General features: G+C 39.2%; 1 protein-coding gene across 5 annotated transcripts in view; it reads right to left on the bottom strand.

Annotated features, from left to right (window-relative positions):
- Cntrl (centriolin) overlaps positions 1–26,218 on the bottom strand; it is an 86,590-nt gene that overhangs the window by 17,605 nt on the left and 42,767 nt on the right. For 4 of the 5 annotated variants that reach the window (XM_042678599.1, XM_042678601.1, XM_042678600.1 and 1 more), the window contains 18 exons: positions 24,044–24,189; positions 22,441–22,648; positions 21,126–21,305; positions 18,442–18,621; positions 17,553–17,669; positions 17,131–17,275; positions 16,597–16,748; positions 13,908–14,097; positions 12,143–12,456; positions 10,357–10,565; positions 9,132–9,324; positions 5,154–5,284; positions 4,868–5,008; positions 4,414–4,540; positions 4,085–4,249; positions 2,970–3,129; positions 870–985; positions 570–787 (listed from right to left, as the gene is read on the bottom strand). In XM_042678599.1, the coding sequence (XP_042534533.1) occupies positions 570–787; positions 870–985; positions 2,970–3,129; positions 4,085–4,249; positions 4,414–4,540; positions 4,868–5,008; positions 5,154–5,284; positions 9,132–9,324; positions 10,357–10,565; positions 12,143–12,456; positions 13,908–14,097; positions 16,597–16,748; positions 17,131–17,275; positions 17,553–17,669; positions 18,442–18,621; positions 21,126–21,305; positions 22,441–22,648; positions 24,044–24,189 (3,092 nt within the window). Of the gene's footprint in view, positions 1–569; positions 788–869; positions 986–2,955; positions 3,130–4,084; positions 4,250–4,413; positions 4,541–4,867; positions 5,009–5,153; positions 5,285–9,131; positions 9,325–10,356; positions 10,566–12,142; positions 12,457–13,907; positions 14,098–16,596; positions 16,749–17,130; positions 17,276–17,552; positions 17,670–18,441; positions 18,622–21,125; positions 21,306–22,440; positions 22,649–24,043; positions 24,190–26,218 lie in introns of those variants that run through there. The other variant, XM_042678603.1, reaches the window with a different exon arrangement.

Below are 26,218 nucleotides of genomic sequence, written 5' to 3'. Positions count from 1 at the left end.
TAAACTTCTATTATTTTTTAAAACTTATTTTTGTATAAATTCTATTTATACCAAATTCTAAATTCTATTTTAGGTCCTTTTTATTTCCACATGAATTTTAAAATGAACATGTCACTGTCTACCAAAAAAAGCCTATTTTGATTTTGACTATAATTGATTTATTTCTACCATGTATTATTTCATTTAAAAATCACAACAGAGCTAGGCACCAATGGCTCATGCCTGTAATCTTAGCTCTTCAGGAGGCTAAGATCTGAGGACTGTGGTTTGAAGCCAGCCCAAGGCAGGAAAGTTTATAAGACTCTTATTGCTAATTAGCCACCAAAAAAAGGCAGAGCTTTGGCTCAAGTGGTAAAGCACTAGCCTTGAACAAAAAAGCTCAGGGACAGTGCCCAGGACTGGAACACACACACACAAAGAACACAAAAACAGAAATAGGTTAAAAAATTTTGAGGGGGAACTAAGCAGGAAACACCAAAAATATTCCTTAGAGAATTATGATGCCAATTTCTTTCCTATGTTGTAAATTCTAAAGTGATACTGTAAGTTATTTTTGTTCTTGCTCTAACCTTTTGGTTTGAGACAACTTCTTTTCCCAGCTGTCATATTTCTCTTGGAGATCTTCCTTTTCTTTGCTCAAACAGTCAACACATGACTGTAATGCCTGGATCTCAGCAGTCATTCTTTCTGTTTCCCACCTGTCCCGCTCAAGCAACTGTTTCTGCCACTCTATTTCCTCTTTCTGTTGTTGGGCAGTCTGCTGCAAATTCTCCAACTCCAGCTTCTCCTAAATCAGATAAAAGAGTGCTTAAATACCCCAAAGAGAAAAATCTGTCATTCACTAAGAGGACAATGCCTCTAGTCATTACCTCCAGCACTTCAACCTGGATCTTCTCCAACTCCAACACCTTTTGGTCATGTTGTAACTTCAAACTTTGCACCTCATTGTTTTCAAGTTGCAGTATATCTAGAATATTATTTAGTTCTATTAAAACAGAAACAAACAAAACATAGTCAGCACTATGAAATGAACTTAGAAACATTTACAAAAGGGACCAGAAAATAACATTGTTAATAGATACAGAAACAAAAGATAATCAAAAATTTTGTGGGCTGAATAAGTGGTGTTGATTCTATTTTAACGGGAAAAAACTCTGTAAAAGTTTTGTTAAATGTTGGGTGCCGATGGCTCACATCTATAGTGGTAGCTACTCAGGAGGCTGAGATCTCAGGATTGCAGTTCAAAGCCAGCCCAGGTAGGAAGATCTATGAAAAAGTCTTATCTCTCACCACCAAAAAGCCGAAGTGGAGCTGTGGCTCAGGTGATAGAGCATGGGCATTAAACAAAAATGCTCAGGATAGTACTCAGGCCCTGAGTCAAGCTCCAGGACTGGCATACACATACACATACACAGACACATAGACACAGACACACAGACACACACACAACACAGTATTGTTAAAACCTATTTCAACAAAAATATTCAGCAGGATTTAACAAAAGCATTGACTTCCACATAAAAGAATGAACCAGCTGGGCACTAGTGGCTCACACCTGTAATCCTAGCTACTCAGGAGGCTGAGAGCTGAGAATTGTGGTTCAAAGCCAGCCTGGGAAGGAAAGTCCACGAGACTTATCTCCAATTAACCACCAGAAAACCGGAAGTGGTGCTGTGGCTCAAGTGGTAGAGTGCTTGCCTTGAGCTGAAGAACTCAGGGACAGCTCCCAGACCCAGGGTTCAAACCCCACGACCAACACAAAAGAAAAGAATAAGACAAAAGAAAAGAATAGAACCAAACACTTTTTATATAAATAAAAATTCATTAAGTTAGAAAGAAGTTTTAAAATATAGACTGAGATATATATAAAACAGTATTTTTCTCTTTGAAATTCAGATATATAAGTATGAAGTTTCTTCTGATTATAAAAGTATTTGCTCCCTTGTAGAAAATCCTGGAAATACAAAAAATGTGCAAGATGGAAGAAATGAAAATGCATCATCACCCCAACAGCCAAAGGTGACGATTACTGCAACAGCAGTGAAGTGCTTCCTTTCAACAGTGCACATGTACACACTATAAAATAACTAGACTGCACTCCATATTCAATTTGCATCTATTTTTTTCAGCTTTCACATGAGTATTTTTGCATGTCATTAAAGGTTAAACATAAGGCTTTTACACTGGTCCTGTTTTGCAATCTTGTAAATACAAATCTTACATAAAGTTTTGCCCTATCTGGTTAAGTAGAGATGGGCTTTCTGGGTCAGCAGGTGTGAATTTTATTTTATTATTTTTATTTTATTTATTTATTTATTTTGGGTCTGGTCATGGGGCCTTGAACTCTGAGCCTGGGCACTGTCCCTCAGCTCTTCAGCTCAAGGCTAGCGCTCTACCAGTTGAACCACAGCACCACTTCCGGCATTTTCCTCTTTGCTTATGTGGTGCTGAGGAATCAAACCTAGGGCCTCATGCATGCAAGGCAAGCACTCTAACACTGAGCCACTTTCCCAGCCCAGCAGGTGTGAATTTTAAGAATCCTGAAATTGTTCTAATTTTAAATTCAACCCATAAATGCCCCTGCATCGGCATACTTTGGGCCAGCCAGGACTATGATTGTTTTGCTTTAAAATAAACCTTGTCAAACTGAATGGCAGGAAATATTAGAAAGTGGCACTGTAGCTCAAGTGGTAGAGCGCTCGCCTTGAGTTGAAGAGCTGAGGGACAACGCCCAGGCCCAGAGTTCAAGCCCTACAACCGACAAAAAAAAAAAAAAAAAAAAAAAAATATATATATATATATATATATAGGAAATATTAGATTCATTTTATAATCTTCCTTTTCCTTGCTTACTACTGTTTAGGTTAAATTTTAAAAGAAGGTCATTTGGTCATTTGTTTTTTGCTGTAAATTGTATTTAATTATTTCCAACCTTTAACCTTTCTACAGTTTTTTTCATTTAAACTTACCAGTTTTATGTTTAGACATCTGCCGTAAAATTCCCTGAAGATTTTGTTCCTCTTTTTCAATTTCCTGCTTTATAAGTGCAAGCTGAGCTTTTTTTTCACTGATGTGGACATTCAGTTCTCCTTTCTGGAAACTCAGTTCTTCCAAAAGCGATTTTACTTCCTGTGTTTAAAAGTCATTCTCATGAAATTATGAATAGAAATTCCTTTAAAATCAGATATTATTGCTTTGTTTCATAAAAATCATAGTTTAGAAACAAGATCATTTTTTTGCCTTTTATGTCAAGAATACTACTGTACTTTGTATTAGTATACAAAAAAGAAAATAATAGCTTAATTTAAATGTACAGATAACATATACCACATGCAAAAGCAATGTGTGGCAGAACCAATGAGGATGCTTCAGACATGGCTGCTGACCTCAAGGTGTTTAGTACTTTCTGTAAGGCAGGGAACATAAACACAATCATGAAAGATTAAGATGCTAAGGAACATGTCAAGAGCTATGAAACTCAGGGAGACTCCCTTCAGAGCAATGAAGGCTTTAGGGAAGTCTTATTAGAGGAGGTGACCTATAGCTAGGTCATTAAAAACAGGTGGATCTGTTTGGTGACAGGGCAGAAAGGGAATTCTTGAACAACAAATAGAATGAAAAAGGCAAAACACAGGGGAACCGTGGGCCTATCAAGAAAAAGCATGGAAGGAGCTCCTCATGACAGTCTCAGCATTACATAACACAGACCACAAGGGTGTTAAAGATGGGGTAAGCCAGGCACCGGTGGCTAATGTCTGTAATCCTAGCTACTCAGGAGGCTGAGATCTGAGGATCACAATTCAAAGCCAGCCCGGGCAGGAAAGTCCGTGAAACTCTTATCTCCAATTAACCACCAGAAAACCGGAAGTGGCGCTGTAGCTCAAGTGGTAGAGCGCTCGCCTTGAGCTGAAGAGCTGAGGGACAGTGCTCAGGCCCAGAGTTCAAAAAAAAGAAAAAAGAAAAAAAAAGATGAGGTAAGATTTCAGGAATTTTTATTTTACTTGGGGAGAACAAATGAAAATGTCTCAAAATAAATCCAGAGCACTATTGTAGGACTCTCAAGAAAATCTACTGAAAAACATACCCTAATATGATCACACTTTTCAGCTACTTCAGTTTCTCCTAGACTCAGGGCTTCCTGGAGGTCAGTTTTTGCTTGGACTAGGCTTTCTTGGAGTAGTATCAGCTCCTCCTTCTTATGCCCTAACTGCCTGTCCAAGACAGTCATTTCTTGCTGCTGACTTGCCACCTGAAAATGGAAAGATGAAAGTGACCAGGGCCTCATTTAGTCTTTATCATTTTTATTTTCCAATCTTTTCTACAATCAAATATATATTACTTTTATAGTCACAAAACTTAAAAGAAGGTTTTAAAGCTGTATGAACTGTCTTTTCCCGGAGTCTACTGCCATACCTGGCTTTTCAGATTCTCCAGCTCAGCTCTCTTGCTCTGAAGGAGTAGCTCAGATTCCTTAAGGACCTGCAGGTGTTCATCTTCATTGCGTTCTGCTTCCTCAATGTCTCTTTGCAGGTTCTGAAGCCTACAAAGCACCAGTGGTGGGGCTGGGAAGGTGGCTTGGTGGTAGAGTGCTTGCCTTGCATACATGAGGCCCTGGGTTCGATTCCTCAGCACCACATAAGCAGAAAAAGCCGGAAGTGGGGCTGACGCTCCAGGGGTAGAGTGCTAGCCTTGAGCTGAAGAGCTGAGGGACAGCGCCCAGACCCAGAGTTCAGGCCCCACAACTGACCAAAAAACAAACCCCAAAAAACAAAGCACCAGTGGTATTTGAGCCATCCGTAAGGTAGATGGAACCCCATAGCTACCCTCCAGCATGAGCCCTGTGGAGCCTGACAAAGGCCATACTTACTCTTCTGTCAGTTTTTCCCTCTTCTCATTTAAACACTGGAAGTCTTCATCTTTTTCTGCTACTACTTTGTTTATTTCTTTCAAAATTTCTTCTTGTTTGATTTTGTGCTGTTCCAAATTCATGGTATCAGCCTGGAGCAACCTAAAACATATCACATTATTTCCCCCTGTCCCCTTACAGTTAACACACAGTATTTATCATAAAGCATCCATTTTCCTCAGAGGGACAAAGCTCTCATTCATCTCACCACACACACCTCCCCCTGTGCCTTATGGATTCCACCCACCTTAGCTGTTGATCCGCTTTCACAAGGTTCACGGCAGTTTCCTGAGCTCGCCTTTCTAACTCCTCAGCATCAGACTCAGTTTGTAGTAATTTTCTTTTGGCATCAGTGAACTTTTCAACAGCATTTTTTGTCTGGAAAAGAATCAAAGGAAAAGCAATTCTCATAGCTACTGGAATCTATAAACAACTCCTTGAAACAATAAGACAATATTCAAAGACATAGAAATCAATGTATGGATATTCATTTTGACTCCCCAAAGCTTAGAATGTAATTCAAAATCTAAGAACTAATATATAAATATGTACTGAAATAGCTTGAACCCTGAAAAACAAAAAGATTAAATCGACGGTAGTACATTAACACAACAGAATACAGTCTAACTTTTAAAGTAAGATGACAGGCCAGGACCCAGTGGCTCTCGCCTGTAATCCTAGCTACTTAGGAGGCTGAGATCTGAGGATCGTGGTTCAAAGCCAGCCTGGGAAGGCAAGTCCATGACACTTTTATCTCCAATTAACCTCCAAAAATCCAGAAGTGGTGCTGTGGCTCAAGTGGTAGAATGCTAGCCTTGAGCTGAAGAGCTGAGGGACAGCACCCAGGCCCAGAGTTCGAGCCCCACGACCAACAAAAAAAGAAAAAAAAAAGATGACAACACAGAAACATGCAAAAAGTTTTATATATTATGTTTAGTTAAGCAAAATAAATTTAAAATGGTATAAGCACTGCGGAAACAACTATAAAACATGTCAACTAAGACAGAACACCTAAGTCAACTGCCAAGCTGGGTGCTGGCGGTTCATGCTTATAATCCTATCTATTCAGGAGGCTGAACTATGAGAATTAGAGTTTGAAGCCAGTCTGAGCAGAAAACTCTTATCTCCAATTACCAGCAAAAAGCTGGAAGTGGAGCTGTGGCTGAAGTGGTAGAATGCTAGCCTTGAACAAGAAAAAAAAATGCCAAGTGAGAGTGTGAGTCTCTGAGTTCAAGCCTCAGTCTCAGCACAAACAAAACAAAATGAAACATCCTAACCCAAAACTCTAATCATTTAGATGATGAAACTGTAGATGATCTTTTCGTTTTGAGAAAATTTATAGTACTGTTATTTGATTGCACCAGGACTACTAATTTAGTGACCATGACATGATTTTACCAAGCTTCTGTCTATACAGAGATCTTGCTATATTCTATATACTGTCAGGTTAAGTGAAAACTCATGTGATTTAATTAAGGTAAAGAAATGCAAATATGATGGGGCTGGGAAGGTAGCTCAGTGGTAGAGTGCTTGCCTTGTATGCATGAGGCCCTGGGTTCGATTTCTCAGCACCACATAAGCAGAAAAAAACAGAAGTGGCGCTGTGGCTCAAGTGGTAGGCACTAGCTTTGAGCTGAAGAGCTGAGGGATAGTGCCCAGACCCAGAGTTCAGGCCCCACAACCAGCAAAAAAAAAAAAAAAAAAAGAAATGCAAATATGAAATGCCTTTCACATATTTAAAAGTCTTCTTATACAATATTTGGCAAAAAACTACTTAAAAATCATCCTGGTTTCTTTTTCTGGCTATAATAAGAGACTTATAACAATATCATGAAGTCTGAAAACAGAACTTGATTTGCACTTGTTTGGGCACTGACTCATCTTCAGCCACAAAACTGAAGCAAGCTCTGCAGTTCTACCAAAGAGGTGTCCGCATGTTAAATCTGCCTACTGAATATCTCTTGGACACAAGAAGCTGGCAAGTCTGGAGCTAGCACTTTACTTCATGTCTTCCCTCTTCAAATAGCTGGCTTCCATCAGTTCATCAGTAAGCAATAGACAAACTCACTACATACACCAGAGGGCCATAACACTAAGTAACTTTTAGTCTTTATCAGGCTTTAACATGTCTGGCACATTCCTTACCAAGTGCAGCTACTTCCTCTCCTCCTTACCAAGCTGTCTTCTGAGTCATTTTGGGAGGCTGAAGGGAAGGATGAAGCCTTGGTTTACTTACTACCTTAGTCTGGTTACCAGTCATCTTACTGCCTTTTAGCTACCAGTAATAAATTTTTTCTCTAGTTCTAACAACACCTATTTTCTGTCACAGAATCTAACATGTGACCTAATGGGACTGTTCATCTGGAAAAGAGATGAAGACTTTTTCTATTAGTAAAGCCATCGTTCACAGATTAAAAAAAAATAACTGAAAGCACTCAATTTCAATTCTTTAAAAATAACTGAGCAGGGCTGGGAAGGTGGCTCAGTGGTAGAGTGCTTGCCTTGCATGCATGAGGCCCTGGGTTCGATTCCTCAGCACCACATAACAGAAAAAAAAAAACCCGCAAGTGGCACTGAGGTTCAAGTGGAGAGTGCTAGCCTTGAGCTGAAGAGCCAAGGGACAGCGCCCAGGACCAGAGTTCAGGCCATGACTGACCAAAATAAATAAGTAAATAAATAACTGAGCAATCAATTTCTATTAAAGTAGATCCAAGTTGAAATAAAAATGTAAAAATAGAAGTTCCTGGGAATTCTAGTTTCATCCTGGAGTTCTTGCCTAACTGAAAAAGCTTTTAGAGAGGTAGAACTTCAGTTGCATAAGTCTAGACACACAGCTAATGAGCTTCTCTGAGCTACATTTATAAACTGAGGTACAGGATTACCACAAAGGTTAAATAAAATGGTATTTATAAAGGAACAACAGTAGGAGCTCTGTAAAGGGAGGCTCCTTTTCCTCCCTAATTTCCTTTTGTGTTATGGTCTAAAGAATGTACAATTACTTAGTATTAAAAAAAATGCTATCTCAGTATTCCATGCAAGTAACAGACCTATATGAAAGCCGGGTACTGGTGGCTCACAACTGTAATCCTAGCTACTCAGGAGGCTGCGATCTGAGGACTGCAGTTCAAAGCCAGCCTGGGCAGAAAAGTCTTTGAGACTCTTATCTCTAATAAATTATTCAGAAAAAGCCAGAAGTATCACTGCAGCTCAAGTGGTAGAGTGCTAGCCTTGAGGACAAAGAGGCTTAGAGACAGTACCCAGGCCCAGAGTTCAAGCCCCAGGTCTAACAAAAAGAAGTCCCACCTGAAATTCCTTAAAAATTCCTATTTCTTTTTTATCATTTCAACTTGCATATATTTAAACTAACAGAAATCCACTACCCAGGAACTAAAAATATTTTGTCATTATCTCCATCTCTAATTTGAAGAAAAGCATTATTTATGAGTTCTACTCAACATTTCCACCAATGAAGTCCCCAAAATTTATGTAATGTTTATTACATAAACATTAATAAAAGATTTTAAATGTAGACAGTATACACATTTGTAGCCTAACAACTAAAAGATGCAGAGTGATTTCCTAATTTTATTTTTATACCTTTATAAGAGTCTGTTTATAAGACACAGTTTTCAGAAAAGCATTGGTGGCTAATGCTTATACTCTTAGCTACTCGGGAGGCTGAGATCTAAGGATCACAGTTCAAAGTCAGCCTGGGCAAGAAAATCCATGAGACCCTTATCCTCAAATAACCACCAAAAAGCCAGAAGTGGAGCTGTGGCTCAAATGGTAGATCTCAGGGCCAGTACCCAATCCCTGAATTGAAGACCAGCATGCATGTGTACAACACTAACACACTCGTGTATGCGTAAAATTTCAAAAAAAAAGATTGCAGAGTCCCTCCCTCCAAAATAATTTTAAAAAGTATGGACTCAAGGATAAGGAATTGGGATATGCTAGAAATAAATTAACTCAGAAGCTTTAGACATACTATTCTACTTACTTTATGTTGAACCACCTATATATCCCTTGCCTGAAGTTATAAGGAGAGCAACGCCTGATGCCTTAAGTCACTTTCCCAAATTCTCACAGGGTTTAACTACCAGAGTCCAGCCTAAAACCCAGCAGGTCTGATGAACAGGTGTGATTTTATCACCTGTTCTCTTTGGAGACCTTCAACAATGCTGTGTCACAACGAACTCATGCCCAAACCCACAAAAGGACACACCTTCTCTTTCATGCATGAAAGTTCACTCTCAGCCTCTTCCAGGAGATGGTCAGCCTCCCTGAGTTCTGCACGACGCTTCAGAAGGGTCTTCTCTAAACACTCAATTTCATCTACAATATCTTCATGGTGTTTGAGTGATTTTTCTATTTCTAGATCAGTTATAAGACTCTCAATATTTCCATCAATGAAGTCCCTAAAAAGTTACAGAAACATTGAAAGATTTTAAATGTATAGTATGCACACTTGTAGCCTAACAACTTAGACGATGCACGACAATTTCCTAATTTTATTTGAGATGAGACAAGAGAGGCAGCTACCTAAGGTTAAATGTGAAGTCTAAGTTGACCTTTTTACTAAATACAGAATACTACTGGCAACAAACTCTTAGCAGTAAAATATATGATGGAGTTGTTTCTCCTTTTAAATGTAACAACAAATGATATGGGTACCTGAGAAGAAAAAGGTTTGGTGTAAAAGATATCCCTCACCTTTGTTTTGACAGTTAAGGAGGAGTTATGCAGGGAATGGGGCAGGCATTTCAGCTAGAAGCACAATTTTAGGCCAACATATACAAGGGGCAATGTGCTCAGGGAGACTACAGGAAAGCAAGTGGCTCAGACCATGCACAGTGGGGAAAGGAGCTAATAAAGGCAGGCAGGGTTAAGAATATGGAAGGGCTGTATATTTATATTTTGCTGAGTCCCAATGTGTGACAACAGAGAGGAGAGAAAGCAGTAAGTCATGGGAGGACAGTATGGAAACCACGACAGTGATCTAGAATGCAACTGATGAAAGGCAGCAGCACTGGAAATGACTGAAAGGGACCCATGGAGAGCTCTTTGCATGCACAGTCAAAGGAGGTCAAATGGATGCCTGGGAGAGTGAGGTTGAAAGCCCTGCCCTATTTTCTGCTAGGGTAGCTAGTGAGGGGGACTATGTTAATCTCTGCGTAGGACTACAGGAGCTGATATGAATTACTTCCTGAGAGGATTTAAGACTTGAACTGCCCAAAATGATAGTCACCATGTGGCTACTAAATTAATTTAAATTCTGTTCCTGAGTTGCAATAGCAGCCACATTTCAAGTGCTCCATAGTCACACATGACTAGCAGCTACTGTTTTGAGCAGTTCAGATCTAAAACATTTCTATTACCTCAAAGACTATCTTAATTAATGAATAAAAATGTAAGTTACAGAATTATATGATTTATAAAAGCATAATTACTTTCGCTGTTGATGTTTTGGGATGGTTCCATGCAATTCTTCTACTTCAAGTTCTAACTCTTTCTTCTCTTGCAAAAGATCATTAATATTATGATGCAGCTCCTCCTCTTCTTTCTCAGACTGATGCTTAGATGCTCGAAGCCACTCTTCTTCTCCTTGCTCTGAGTTTAAACGCTCCATTATATCTTCTAATCTAGAAACCTCATTTTCCTGAAGGAAAAAACCAAACCAAAACAAAACAGTAATGTAGTACTGAAACATGAGAGACTATCTCCCCTTTCCTGACAAAGGAATTTCAAGTAACTGGTTAAAGTGGTGTAAATGATCTTAAAAACTGGTGGTAGAATGATCTAAAAAACTGGTGGTAGATTTTAAGATTTCTATATGAAGAAAAATTAAATCAATTAAAGAAAAATCAAGTCAAGTCTAGTTTTTCACACACCTTAGATGTGAACTAACAAAACTTCACAGTTCCATTAGTGCAACTGGCTCCATTTACCAAGCCCTTTGTATTAGATAATCCATCTCCAAGAATTCAGTGTCTTAGTGAAGAGACAAGCTGAGGACTCTTCCTCCTCTGGGTACTTGAGAGTTAGTTGTCTGAGATGGCTGCCCAGGCAGTTTGCCTGGGCAATGAAGAATGAATGGGCCCCAGGCTCAAAAAAATAGTATGTGCAAAATGCAGGGAGATATAAAAGCATAGCCGGAAAACTATATAAAAGCAGTGTGCAATTTAGGAGAGTAAAAGAACCACTTTAAAGATATTATCAATAGATGTTGAACAGATATACTGCTAGGAATTACAATGTACATCGAAAACCTACAAGGAGGCAGGGTGTCAGCTTACACCTGTAATTCTAGCTTCTTGGGAGGCTGAGCGAAGGATTATGGTTTGAGACCATCCTGGGCAGAAAAATTCATAAGATCTAAAAAAAATTAGGGTTAGAGGTATAGCTCAAGTGGTAGCTTCACAAGCACAGGGCCCTGAGTAAAAACATTAGCAATGCCCCCCCCCAAAGAAAACATTAAAAGACCCACAAAAGAATACGAATGACCTCTGATAATAATGTAAATACATTCATGCCTTTTGAAATTTTTAGTCTGACCTATTAAAACAACACAATGATGTGATCAACTACAGTATCTAAGCCTTTATCTTTCCCTCAATATGCTTAGGGAGGGGAGGAAAAACAAAGACTCTTGGAGTTCAGAGTCTGAAAGAAGCATTTGGAATGTACTTTTATTGCTTGAGGCAAAAAGTTAGAAATCTATCTGGTGACTGGGTTGCAATAATTTCTTGGATCTAGCCCACAAAAAGGTATCAAACGGTACAAATTTATACATAAATACAGGACCTACAAATAAAAGTTTTATAGTTATGTTTGTATAACCATGAAGGTATGCTTGCAACATTAATTAGGAAAACAACTCAAAATGGTGTGTACAACAATAACTATGAAAATAAACTGATAGTAATCAATAGATCCCACTATCCAAAGATAATTTCCAGCAAAACTTGCTGAACATTGTTTATATTTGTGTACAGATATGCATGTATATATGTGTGAATAGCTATATATGTGTATACATTATAGGTACATGAATATATGTATACATTAATACTTGTCAATAGAAAAACACAAAAAATGGTTAATATCTAGATTGCAAGCATTATTGTTAAGAATCACTTTTGTGATATAACCCATTCATAAATAGTCAAGTCATTACCATACCCCCTTCTCTGGCACCCTTGGAAGCAGTGTGGACAGAGATATTGTTTTACTTACTAAGTTATGGTGCTCCGGGACATTGCAATGCAGCACGCTCATGGGGATGAGGGGGATAGAGAAGTTTGGGGGAGGAGGTCCATATACAATGGGGGCCCCTGCTGGAGGCGGGCCATAAACAACAGTTCCAGGAGTGAGAGGCTGGCTGTTGTTTGGCAAGGGAGGAGGCGGTGCATACAGAGCTATCCCCTGAGGAACAGGAGACCCATCAGGAAGCACAGTATATATCATGTATCCAGGAGGAGGCACAAATGGGGGCACCTTTTGGTCATCCAGCCCACTCTCTTCCTGGCTATCTCCTTCACAGTCAGCATCTTCAAAGACATAGAACAGGTAAACAGACTTGGAAGGAAACAACAGCTGTTGAGAATAAAATCAATAAAGGTCAAAAGCAGCTTTAACATGCAGATCACAACACAGATTTGTGCCTGGTGCATTGGCTTAAACCTGTATCTCAGAGAGCCAGAGATAGACTAGTCCAGGAATAAAGAAATTTGTGAAACTCCATTTCAACCAATGACCAAAATGGTCAGTGGTTGCATCCCTGCAATACAGGGAAACACAAATAGAAGGAACACACTCCAGACTGGCCTGGACATAAACTGAGATCTTAATCTCAAAAATAACCAATGCAAAAAGAGCTGGAAGAGTTGCTCAAGTGGTAGAGTGCCTGTCTAAAAAGTCTGAGGTCCTGACTTCAAACTCAAATACCACCAAAAAGAAAAAAAAGATATTGATTCAAATACTTTCAGCAACCAGCATTTGAGTTTTTCTTATGCCCATTAATTCATACAATCTTCCTAGCTATCTTGTATATAGTATGATTACATGATGAGGGTGCTTGCTTCATATTACACAGACGATCACCAGAGACATGCAATGAGACCAAACAGGCTCAGCACTTAACTGCATGGATGTGTAACAACACTCTTCCATGTGACGTTTTGTTACTTATCTCCCCTAAAAGCAGGAACTATGTTTATCACTAACAACAAAAAAGCAAGCACACAGCACATGATCAGTAAACAGTTTCTATCTTTTGTAGTTTTGAGGATTAAATCTAGGGTCTTAAACACACTAGAAAACCGAACTCTATTGTCACCATATCCCCATTCCAATAAATAGTTGTTGAACAAATGATAGTATGCTCATTTATATATCAACAGTCTCAGAGCAGCAAAAATAATTTGCCTATAATCATACAGTTACACTAACGCTTTGAAAGACAGACTTTGATAACTGTCTTCGAGGCACAAATCAATGACATAATACAAGGATGCAAAATCCCAGGCTCCAAGATTACAAACAAAGCTGTTGCTCAGCTGACTTGAAGGAAGCAGGATGAAAAAAAGTTCCAGAAAAGGAGTGCTATTTGACAACCTGGGTTTTATTAAAGGATGGATAGCAATTGGTTTGAAACAAGGAGGAGGGAAAAGATATTCCAGACAGTGGTCTGGAGCTGAGTATATCATCTCAGTGATAAACAGCTAACTTGATGAGCATGCATGAGGCTTTGGGTTCAATCCCCAACAATGAGGGAGGAAAATAGCCAAGAGTTGAGGAATCTGGCACACTGTAATAATCTTATGTTGTCAGGTATGATATGGGATATAAGACAGAGGTCATTGGCCAAGATGGGATCAGAGAGAATATTATTACAGAGCAAGCTAAGGAGTTTGGACTATGTCTATGGATCTTAGGGTACCAATAAAAGTTTATTAAACAGACAAGAGAAATGCAACTTCTCTTACGTGATATGACTTACCTCTGTTTGAAAATGATTTATACAATTTACTTCTGATGGGTGAATACACCCAGAACCCTGCAGCAGGAGGAGGCCCACTGCTGTCGTTCCCCTCTGGTGGGCCAGCCCATGGTTTCTTAAGAGGAGTCGAGGCTGTGTACTTTAGGCCCACACCAGAGTCCTTGGTGGCCTGGGAACCGTGGCTGGAAACCTAAAAGAAACGATAGAGAGACCATACACTATTGTGGATGCTCTCCTACCTGAGCCACTCCCCCAGCCCTTTTTCATTTTAGTTATTTTCAGGTAGGGACACATGTTTTTTTGCCAGGGGCTAGCCTTGGACTGCAATCTGCAACTTATGGCCTCCCAAGTTGTTGGGACCATCCAACACCACATTCAGCTTCCTGACTGAGATGGAGTCTTACTAATATTTCAGCCTAAAATCTTGATCCTTTCAATCTCCTCCACCTCTTTAGTAGCTGGGATGAAAGGCATGTATTACCAAGCTTATTTTTTACTAAAGTGAGAAAGGATTACAGAGTTCCATACACACGGCTCAGTTAATTCACATCTCTTTGATCTGTGAAAGTGAAGGGCTAAAAGTGTGGTAAAAGCAACCAAACTGATCTATTTATTTCTAGAAATTATTTAAGAATGTCCATCTCCTATTCTGTCTCTTAGTACAGTTTTCTAGGAAAAGCAAGTCCTTGACCACAACAAAATGTTGACTGGGATAATTTTATGCCACAATACTCCATGAGAGAGATGAAACAAATTTTTCTTAAGAGGTCATATTCCTGGGTATCAGTCTTTCTTCTTTTTGTATTCACCTTCACTAGTAGTTTTCTGCCTTTCCTTAACCCAGAAACTGAGACCAACAAAACCCCAATAAATATTCCAGGGAAACGGAGACATTAACTTCCTGCTGTCCTGGGAGCCTGGCAAGGTTTTAAAGTTCACTCTGCTATTTTCTCAACTTCCCAGCCTGGAGGTCTATCCTTCAAGCCTACACCCAGCTCAAGATTGTAATGCTTTGCTCTAATTTACATCACTTTCACCTCCAGACTGGCTGTACACAGGATATTGGCTTCTTTCAGATTTCTAGGAGAATCTGTCTCTGCTCTTCAGGTTCTAGTTAAGTCTAGGTCCCTGGGATCTAGTGTGTCTAAACTGCTTCTCCCTGACTCCCTGTTCTCCAGCTGAGTACTGAAATGTTACCCAGAACCTCCGCTTTAGATGCATATTGCTCAAACTCCAATCCTCACTTCTCACATCAGGCACCAAAATCTGACCATTTTGTCTCCCTTCACCAACTTTTTTTTTTTTTTTTTTTGCCTCAACTTGGGGTCTGGGTGCTGTCCCTGAGTTCTTTTGCTCAAAGCTAATGCTCTACCACTGTGAGCCACCGTACTCCTTCCAGTTTTCTGGTGGTTAATTGGACATAAAGAGTCTTACAGACTTTCCTATCTGGGCCAGCTCTGAACTATGATCTTTAGATCTCAGCTTCCTGAGTAGCTAGGATTACAGGTATGAGCTACCAGCACCCAGCTTTTGTCTCCTTTTGATCCTTCAGTCCTACCTCTTTCCTTCTAGCTCTGCTGATCTGGGTCTGGCTTCTTCTATCCTTCATTTGAATGAGTTTAAACAGTAACACAAAAAGTCCATCTTGTTACAAGCCTAGCTTCCATACTCAGCTAGAATATTCTTCTAAACTCTGATCATAAATACCCCCTCCCCTTTCCTGTTTCCTCAGACATAAGTAATTGAAAAGGATTTTATGGTCCTTTTGAAAGAAGCATGATCCCAATCTATTTTCAAGCTTTTTATTTTTCATAGTTCCCAACAAACCCTCTAGCCCTACAAGTTTCCTTGCCATAGCTAAACCTATCCCCCTCTTCTACACAAGTTGTTTCCTTCCTGTCTGCTTGCTAAGTGCTGACCTCACCCTCCTACTCCTACACATGAAGCTTTCCTCAGCCTTTTTTTTTTTTTTGCTGGTCCTGGGCCCTGAACTCAGGGCCTGAATGCTACCCCTGAACCTCTTTGTGCTCAAGACAGCACTCTACCACTTGAGCCACAGTGCCACTACTGGCTTTTTCTGTGATTAATGGAGCTAAGAGGCTCATGGGCTTTTCTGGCTTCAAACTGCCATCCTCAGATCTCAGCCTCCTGAGTAGTTAGGATTACAAGTATGAGTCACCGGTGCCTGGCAAGCTTTCCTTCTTAAGCTTCCTCTCGAGATGAAACCCTAACACCTCTCAGAACTTAGATCTACAAGTCACATGTATGTGACTGTTGAGGAATTACACTGGCATGGCCCATGAGTTCTTTGAGAGGAGGGGCTGTATATTTATGATGGTACTGCCCAGAACCTGGCCTGAACTTTAGTAAATACTGTTAAAAAGAAATGAAAGCTTGGTACCTATTTTTCTGTCTGAGCCTTCAAATAACACATTTCTACCTGCTCTCTGGGCTCTTATATAGCAGCCTCTGTCAGAGAACCCCACAACAGACTAGCTGACCATGAAAAAAACAATTACCATCATCCACGAGAAGACCCTCTTTTCATGTCAATGGTAAAAACAATGAAAAACCTCGCATGGCTTAGTGTAGAAATGTTCTCAGCACCTGTTCCCAAATTTAAGGAAGGGGGTAATATCACATTGTTTTCAATTGTATACAATTACAGAACCACAGACAGAATTCCTACTTTTGATGATGATGGTGGTGGCAGCATATAATACCAATAGCCTCGTCTTTTGAAAGGATCTGCTATGCTGCTGATGTAATCATTCTGAAAAGAAACTTCCTGTCGGAGTTGAGCGATTTCTTCTAAAATATTTTCAAAGCCTCCTTTGTTATCTGTAAGGAAAGCCATCCCATAAAATTGGCATGAAATCATGTACTTTCTCTCAACAAACAAGAACTAGTGAGTTTTGTCAGTTTATCAATGGTGACTTTCAGCCTGCCTGTGGCTAACTGGATTTTGCTAACACTAAGAGGACAAACACATTCTTCAGTCCACAAACTACAAAGTGGTTTAGAGAAAGCAAACATCTGTAAGCATCCCCTCTAAAATTAATTCACAATCTGTCTCTCTGTAATCAAATCTCTCAATATTATACTTAACCAAAATGTCTTCTAAATTTCCTTTAATTTGTTAAGTAATTACTCAGCTATCCAAGCCAGGAATGATGTTAATTTTATAACTACAAAAACACAAAATCAAAGCTTAATACTTTACCAGCTCCAGTAAGGTCTAGTAAGTTCCGAAGCCTTGTGATCTCTACCCTTTGCCTTTCCATTGTCTCATTCAACTTCTTGATTTCTAGCACTTGTAAGTTTGATCTTCTAGTACCTACATCTGCTTTCTCCATCTCAATCTGAAACTATTAAAAAATACAAAGTTTTCAATGAGTGAATTACTTCCCAGATATATTTATCCTTGCAAGCTAATTATAATTCTTTAATTTTTATTTACTTTTACCAATGAGGAAGCTACCTTACTTCTTATATTTATACTGTACTGTATCTGACATACAGTGGAGGATGAAGTACTGATAATTGCTCTTCACTGCACAATGAAATATCACTTTCAGTATTTTAGTATTTTAGTCACAGAGGAGGACCCAGTAGAGACAAGAGGTTTCAGATACCAATACTGACCTGCTCCTCTCTCTCCCTGAGAAGATTCTGCAGGAGCTCAATTTCTGCTTCTGCTCGGGTCAGGTCCTCAGCCGCTTGTGCTGCCTTCCTGCTGAATTTCTCTGCTTCCTGGAACTCCTACTGGGACAGAGTATGAGAAGGGCACAATGACATCTCAGGTGGTTATCTTTATTCTTCCTGATTCTCCTGCTTTTGTCAGACTGCCAGCCTGTCTGTCCCAGGCACATATGGTGCCAAGCTCCATCTAACTTATATGGTCCTCAATGCTGGCCAGCCTGTCCTGTTCCAACAGGGACAAAAGGGCAGGGACTGCATCAAAAGGAACAAGAGCTTTTTCTTTACTGCTCTATAGCCATCTATGATTGATGTTTCTTTGGCCTCTCATCATTTTATTTATATATATATATATATGTATATATATATATATATATGTATATATAATTTTTTTCCTTCTATGATCCACTATCTTAATCTCAGTACCCAAGCCCTATAAAGCACCATAACAAACATGACCTTAGTTAGCACTATGTGGTAACATTTTTATTTAACTGCACAATGAATACTTTGAGGTTAAGAGGGATTATATATCAAGCCTCAACACTTCTGTTCAAGTAAATATTGACAGTAATCTCCCTAAGAAGACCCCCTACACTGTAAAATAGGGATAAGGGTTTCATTTGATGGTTCCTTTCAGGACTCCATAGAGTCAGAGGGCCATAGCTGCACAAAGTAAATTCTTTGGAGTTTCAATAAGGAAAAAAAAATCATCATGTCTTAACAAGAACACAACTTACAGTGACATAAAATAACAACAGACCAACAGGTACAATTTGCTGTATTTTTTTCACCTCAGCACTGTTGGAAACATGTTCTGATCACATGGACTAACCTCTACACGCTCCTGGTTTATTTTCATAACAGTTCCATGCAGGGACTTGAGCTGGTCTTTGGCAATGGTGAGCTCAGCTGTAGCTAGTTTATCAGAAGCAGCCACAGCTTTCTTCAGATTCTTCAATTCATTATCTAAACCAAGAAACTGCTCCTGAGATTTGGCATCTTCATATTTCTTCTAAAATAAAAGAACCAATCCTTAAGTTGATAAACTATTTGGTAGCAATTTGAATTAAGAAGTTCCAAGTATATTTTAGATATGAGACCCTTGTCTGATGTACAGCTAGTGAAGTTCATCTCCCAATCTGTGGGCTTTCTATTTATCCTGTTAGCTATGTCCTTTGCCATGTAGACACTCTGCAGTTTAATGCAAGCCCATTTATCTAGCCTTCCTTTGATTTGTTGTTTTTCTGGATCTTTACTTAGGAAGTAAAATTAAGCAAAATTAAGCCAGACCCAAAGAACATAGGCTGCATGGTTTCCCTCATTTGTAGTAACTAAAAAATTATCTAGGGTATTCTTAGTAGAGGATCACAATGGCTCAATAGCTATGTGAATATGACTATATATAATGATGCTTATCAAAAAAATGGAAATGGAAATGCAAGAAATGGAAATGAGGTTTTTTTTTTATTGTACTGTTTACAGATATTTATTCTCCCCCCCCTTTGGTTTACTCCCTGTTACTGTTGTTTATTTCTGTACCCTTTGTCTTGTATATACATTTATCTGACTTGGGGAAGAGAAGGGGAATCACAGAAATGGTGGGACAAAGAGTGAACCAATGTAACAGTGAAACTCATCAGACACGATGTTGGAAATGAACTTTACAACTTAGGGGGGAGGAAATGGGGGGGAAGTGGGTGAAAATGAAGGAAGGGGGTAACACTGATCAAAAAGAAATATACTCATTACCTTACTTATGTAACTATAACCCCTCTGTATATCACCTTTACAATAAAAATTTAAATTAAAAAAAGTAAGCTCCAGAAGGGCAGGGATTCTGTTTATGACTGCAGACCCCATGTCTAGAACTAAATCTGACACATAGTAGGTGCTTCATAAATATCCACTGAAAAAATAATCTCAAAAACTAGGATACATTTTCTTATTCAAAAATTTAAATGGTCATAAATTCATCCAGTCATTAAAAATATTTCTTAGTATCATCAATAATCAATGGATATATGAATCTTCAAGATCATTGAAAATCAAACCTAGGGTGTATGTGGTAAAGAAAAAGCATGGCATTTTGGGGGACTGAAAAGAACATTGTGAGGAGTGAGTGAAATAGGCAGATCATGCAGGGTCTTACAGGCTTAAAGATTTCATTCTGTAAGAAAATGAAGACTCTGAGGAGAGGAGGGATTGATAATAGCCAATTGATAATAGGAGGTCATGAATAGAATGGGGAGGTCTTTCAGGTGACCACCAGTTTTTCTAGAAGAGAGATGGCTAGACAAGGGTGATAGTATCAGAGAAGGAAAATGTACGTATATTCCAATTATACCCTGGGAGTGAACTTAACAAGTCTTGGTAACTGATGGATTCTTGGTGAAATGTGTAACAAATCACTCACTGAGATTGGGAGAAGGCAGATGTGAGCAATGAGAAGGTAGACATGACAAAGTGACTTTACTGATGAAAAGATGTTACCCATATGTGCTTGGTGATCAGGAGATTATAGTGCTATCCTGGTTGGATGTCACACACACACACACACACACACACACACACACACACACACACACACACACACACACACACACGGGCGCACGCGATGCACGTGTGCATTTTTTTCCTCCTCCAGGAATATCTAGCATGGGTTCAGACTCAAGGAAAGTAAGTAACTTCATAGTGCTATCCTGGTTGGATGTCACACACACACACACACACACACACACACACACACACACACACACACACACACACACACACACACACACACACACACACACACACACACACACACACACACACACACACGGGCGCACGCGATGCGCGCGTGCATTTTTTTCCTCCTCCAGGAATATCTAGCATGGGTTCAGACTCAAGGAAAGTAAGTAACTTCAGTTTGTCAGGGAAGACAGTATAAAGGATTGAGAATATTTGTCAAAAAGAGTTCAGTGGCATACAACAGAATTTAAGTTGGACAAGAAGGAAATAAAGAAAGGAAGGGTTTAACAGAATGAGTGAAGAGTGAACTAATGAACTGGACACTAATAAGGTTGAGAAATGGTTAGTACAGTGGTAGGTAGGCAGAGGTTATTGTCAGAATGTCACTTTGTAATTTTAGAAGAAGTAAAGGAATTTAACAAGATCCAGGATGTGTCCATGGAGGTTGAGGGGATAGTGATAGGAGATAGAAAGGCTAGGCAGAATAAAAGATGGAGAGTTTAAAGGAAGTTTTTCATAGATCCAAATGAGGCAAGGAATTTCAAAAGAGCAAACTCATCCTATTATCAATTTAAGTATCATCTAATTGACTCTGATGTCAACCCTTAATTTGCCAATTCTTGGTGACATCTATCATTGACACTCTGGTCTCAGGACCTTGACTAAATGACAAGCATCCATGTCTCTTTGAGGTCAGAGTCAGCTCAGTGCCAGCATGCAAAGAAGTGAATGTGGACCACACCTCTCAACTAACACAACTGCAACCACTGGGAATGACATGCCTACCTTTTTCTCTAACTCGTGGAGATGAGCCAGAATTCTCTCCTTCTCTTCATCAGCTTCCTGAAGTTGGAGATCTGTGAGGCCTTGGATTTCTTCCATGTTCTTTAGATTTTCTTGCAAATAATGAATTTCATTTTCCAATTGCCTGATTTTTGCATCATGTTGTCTTTTATCAAAATTAATCTGTAAAAATATAAAATTTCAAGGATTTATTTATGAGACAGATTCTCAATTTATAGCTCAGGATGGCTACAAAAGAACTTGTTACAGAATTCTCTTTTATTTAACTATAGGTTGTAATACAATTTTGTACTAGGAAGTTATAGGGAACCATTTTATTTTTTAAGGGGTAGTGGTAGAATGGGCCTTGTGCTTGCTAGGCAGGTTCTCTACCATTTGTGCCAAATTTCCAATCCTTTTCGCTCTGATTATTTATTTATTTATTTTTGTCGGTCGGTTGTGGGGCTTGAACTCTGGGCCTGGGTGCTGTCCCTGTGCTCTTCAGCTCAAGGTGAGCGCTCTACCGCTTGAGCCACAGCGCCACTTCTGGTTTTCTAGTGGTTTTTATTGGAGATAAGAGTCTCACGGACTTTCCTGCCTGGGCTGGCTTTGAACCGTGAGCCTCAGATCTCCATAAACCACCAGAAAACTGAAAGTGGTGCTATAGCTCAAGTGGTAGAGTGCTCGCCTTGAGCTGAAGAGCTGAGGGACAGAGCCCAGGCCCAGAGTTTTTTGTTGCTTTTGTTTCTTGTCAGTCATGTGGCTTGAACTCTGGGCCAAGGTACTGTCCCTGAGCTCTTCAGCTAAAGGCTAGCACTCTACCACTTGAGCCACAGTGCCACTTCTGGTTTTCTGGTAGTTAATTGGAGATAAGAGTCTCACAGACTTTCCTGCCAGGGCTGGCTTTGAACCACAATCCTTGGATCTCAGCTTCATGAGTAGCTAGGATTACAGCTGTGAGCCAATGGCGCCCAGGGCAGGCCCAGAGTTTAAACACCAAGACCAACAAAAAAAATAAAATAAAGGATTCTGGCACCACATTATACTGAATTAAATGAATTTTTTTATCAGCCTATGAATTATTTATCAGCCTATATATCATGCTTCCACAAAGGAAACTGTTACAAATAGGCTTCACTTTGTGTCATCAACAACCACAATCAGGGTTGGATTGTAATCATACCCTGCTAGACTTGTTATGAGTGAAAATAACAACAATTATTGCTGAATTTACATGAGAAAGAAAGCATAATAATTTGCTCAAAACCATTAGTATTTGCTAAGAGCTGCTTCCAGTAGCCTTTTGCTCTTTTCTTACTCTAGCTTCCAGGGCTCTTTCGCAGGCCTGCCTGAACTCTTCTTGTCCATTTGCCAGTTTCTCTTGCTGCAGAACCATTTCTTCCTGGAGTTTCCTTTCTCTCACTTGTGCTTCTTCTCTTTCCCACTGGGAGCGTGCAAGGATTTCATTGAATTGTTTCTGTAAGTCAGCAAGACTTTTCCCTAAGACATCAGAAGGATTCTGGATCCTGGTAAGAAAAAAAAAAGAAGGTGTTATAAATGTGACATTTTACTTTTGATGCTCAATGCAAAGGAGCTGTTAACATTAATACAACTAGTAAAAAGAGATGTGCAGAAGGACTGGTGTCAACCTTAGCAAATCATTAAGTACAATCCTAAGTACAAATCTGTGTTTCAGCAAATGAAATACACCATCTGACAGCACAGGCTCCTATAAGGCTTGAATAACCTGTTTTCTTTTGATATGTGTTCTCTGTTTAAAATGGATAATGTGACCCTACTTCTTTTTTTTTTTTTTTTTGGGTCCGGTCGTGAGGCCTGAACTCTGGGCCTGGGCACTGTCCCTTAGCTCTTCAGCTCAAGGTTAGCGCTCTACCACTTGAGCCACAGCGTCACTTCCGGATTTTTTTCTTTTTGCTTATGTGGTGCTAGGGAATCGAACCCACGGCCTCATGCATGCAAGGCAACCGCTCTACCACTGAGCCACCTTCCCAGCCCTGTGACCCTACCTTCGTGACCATATATAATGAACATTCAAGAAAGATTTTGAAATACATTTTTCAAATAGTATCAAAAAGTATAAAAGATGTAAAGTGGCCAGGCACCTGTAGCTCATGCCTATAATCCTAGCTACTCAGGAGGCTGAGATCTGAGGATCACAGTTCAAAGCCAGCCTGGGCAGGAAAGTCCGTAAGACTCTTATCTCCAATTAACCACGAGAAAACCAGAAGCAGCACTGTGGCTCAAGTGGTAGAGCACTAGCCTAGAGCTGAAGAGCTGAGGGGCAGTGGCCAGGCCCAAAGTTCAAGCCCCATGACTGACAAAAAAACAAACAAAAAAAGATGCAAAGTAAAATAAAAATAAAGCTGGATGCTCACACCTATAATCCTAGCTACTGAGGAGGCTGAGATCTGAGGATTGTGGTTGGAAGCCAGCCTAGAAAGGAAGTCTGTAAAATTTTCAATTAACCACCAAAAAGCCAAAAGTGTTGAGCAATACTCAAATAGTAGAGTGCTAATTTTAAAGTAAAAATAAAGTACTAATGACAATTTGAATTACATGATCTTGTATCAGAACCTTTTGGAAACATCATAAGGAAAACTTTCCAAAAGAAATCAGCCCTATGTAATTTGTGGGCAGGGATGGAAGGGAGAAACTGGGAGAAAGTGAAGGAAGGGGTAACATTGTCCAAAAATAGAAATGTACTCATTACCTAACTTATGAAATGGTAATCCCTCTGTATACCATCTTAATAATAACAATAAAATTATATTTGAGTAAATAAAGGGAAAAAAAATCAGCCATTGCTAGAACTTAGGAAGGCAGTTCACCATGGACCTTCATACTTAACAAGTCTGGGGTTGTGAAACACTCTATGCACAGAGTTCTTGATTTTCCCTTACCTCATTTCCCCAGCTCCTAATTTCAGTTTTCTCCGGAGCTCATCCACACGAGCTGCCACTTCTTCAGGGCGAATCAAACCATCAACTACATGGTTAAGATGATTTTGGAAATCTTTGAGTTGCTGTTTTAACAGGTTATTATCATCCTATGGAGGAGGTAACATGGAGAGAATCTGTTATTTGTGTGCAAATGTTCAGTGTTAACAAATGAATGAACACTGTCTGAAGCACAGAGGATAATTCAGACAATGTCAAATAAAATTCAAATAAAAGTCACTAAAATTTCCCCTAAGTTTGATAGAAATGATTCAACATCCTAAGCTACTGATTATATTCTCCTGAATACCTGTATTATTTGAATGGCTAATCTACTTCAAACTCAGTGTGATACTGTTGAGCACTATGGAGAATAGAACTGCAATTAACATGTTATTAAGTATCTTCACCATCTGGAATCCTTTCATCTGTGTTCCTACCCATTACTGAGCTAGCTTTTTCTATATTACAGACGGTTCCCTCATTACAGTTATTTTGAATTTTTTTCCCAGGGCTGGTGCTATGTGTTATATTTCCCATGAAGGTGGGCAGTGAAAAGCCTCAGCTCCCAGTAAGCCAGATCATCAGGATGGTGAAACATGATTCTGTGTATGTGTGTGTGCGCTGGTACTGAGCCTTGAACTCAGGGCCTGATCACCATCTTTGCTTTTTCGCTCAAAGTTGGCACTCTACCACTTTTGAGCCACAGCTCTATTTTTAACTTTTTGATGGTTAGAGACAAGAGTTTCATGGACTTTCCTGCCTGGGCTGTTTTTATACTGTGTTACTTAGTTCTCAGCCTCCTGAATAGATAGGATTACAGGTGTGAGTTACCAGCACCAGCTACCAGCATCCACAAAAATGCATTTTTGTCTCTCATTATATTTCCAATAAATTACACAAGCTATTCACATTTTATTATAAAATATGATTTGTGTTCTAAGCACATTTGTAAGCTAGGTTACACTATAATGTTCAGTAGGTTAGGAATATTAAATGCATTTAATTTCCTATATTTTCAATTTAAGGTAGGCTTATCAGGATGCAATCCCATCATAAATTGAGGAACATCTGTACTATCTAATCCTGGAACTTAAAAGATTTTCCATCTTAGGACTGGTCCATGATGAACTGAACACAATATTCAGAGAACTAGGAAAGGAGAAATGAAAGAGCCATGTAGCCTCTAAAAGACCGGTAGAGTGATTCTGGTTTCTAGCAAGCTATTTCTTTTTTTGAGCTAATACCCTGAGGTTTTGTTTCCTTTTATCAAAATGATTTCTACAAAATATAAATGTAGAGTGGGTATAACCTGTATTCTTGCTGAGGGAACCAGCTTCATAGAAAGCTGAGTGTGGTTTCTACCTTTGAGAGGATATCTCCTGAAGATTATATTTTAGTTTTTTTTTTTTTTGCTGTAAAAGAAAGTTCACTGAAGATTTACAAATGAAATAAAGATATATGAGGTTTTCTCTAAAATATTACAATCAGAAAAAAAGGCAGATGTAATGAAATGTTGACAACTGTTAAAACTTGATAATGGAAAAATAAAAGGGCATAGACTCATCTTTTTGTGATTGGAGAATTTCCACAGTGAAATTAAAATCTAGAAGACCCAAATATATACACATAAATGCATCCTACCTTTTCTGACACAAGAACACATGTACATCCTTTTTTGCTTCACAAGTGGAACTAATAGCAGTCAAATTTAAATCTTAGGTTATCAGATTTTTAAAAAAAACTTTCTGAAAAAATATGTTAAGAATATTTGGAAAAGGGTCTACCTGAATGACCTTTTGGAGGCCTTCACCCAATCCTTATCAATTTTTCTTCTTTATTTCTGGTCATACCAGCTCTACTTTACCCCCCAATCCTTATCAATTTTTCCCCTTTATTTCTGGTAATACCAGCTCCACTTCACCCAGACAAGCAGTCCCTGACCACATAAAACAGGGAGATCTGAGTGCTGGTTCATGTATGTGTTATATATTTGTTTTGAGGGAGTTATCTGGAATAGCCTGCCCAACTACTTCTATGACTTTTGAGAACAGCTATAAAAACACTCTGTTAGGAGCTAGGAAGGTGGCTTAGTGGTAGAGGGCTTGCCTTGCATGCATAAGGCCCTGGGTTCGATTC

The sequence above is a fragment of the Dipodomys spectabilis genome, unplaced genomic scaffold (assembly GCF_019054845.1).
Source record: "Dipodomys spectabilis isolate Male_0828 unplaced genomic scaffold, ASM1905484v1 ptg000046l, whole genome shotgun sequence".
Lineage (NCBI taxonomy): Eukaryota > Metazoa > Chordata > Mammalia > Rodentia > Heteromyidae > Dipodomys > Dipodomys spectabilis.
This window is presented reverse-complemented; position numbering and strand designations above follow the sequence as displayed.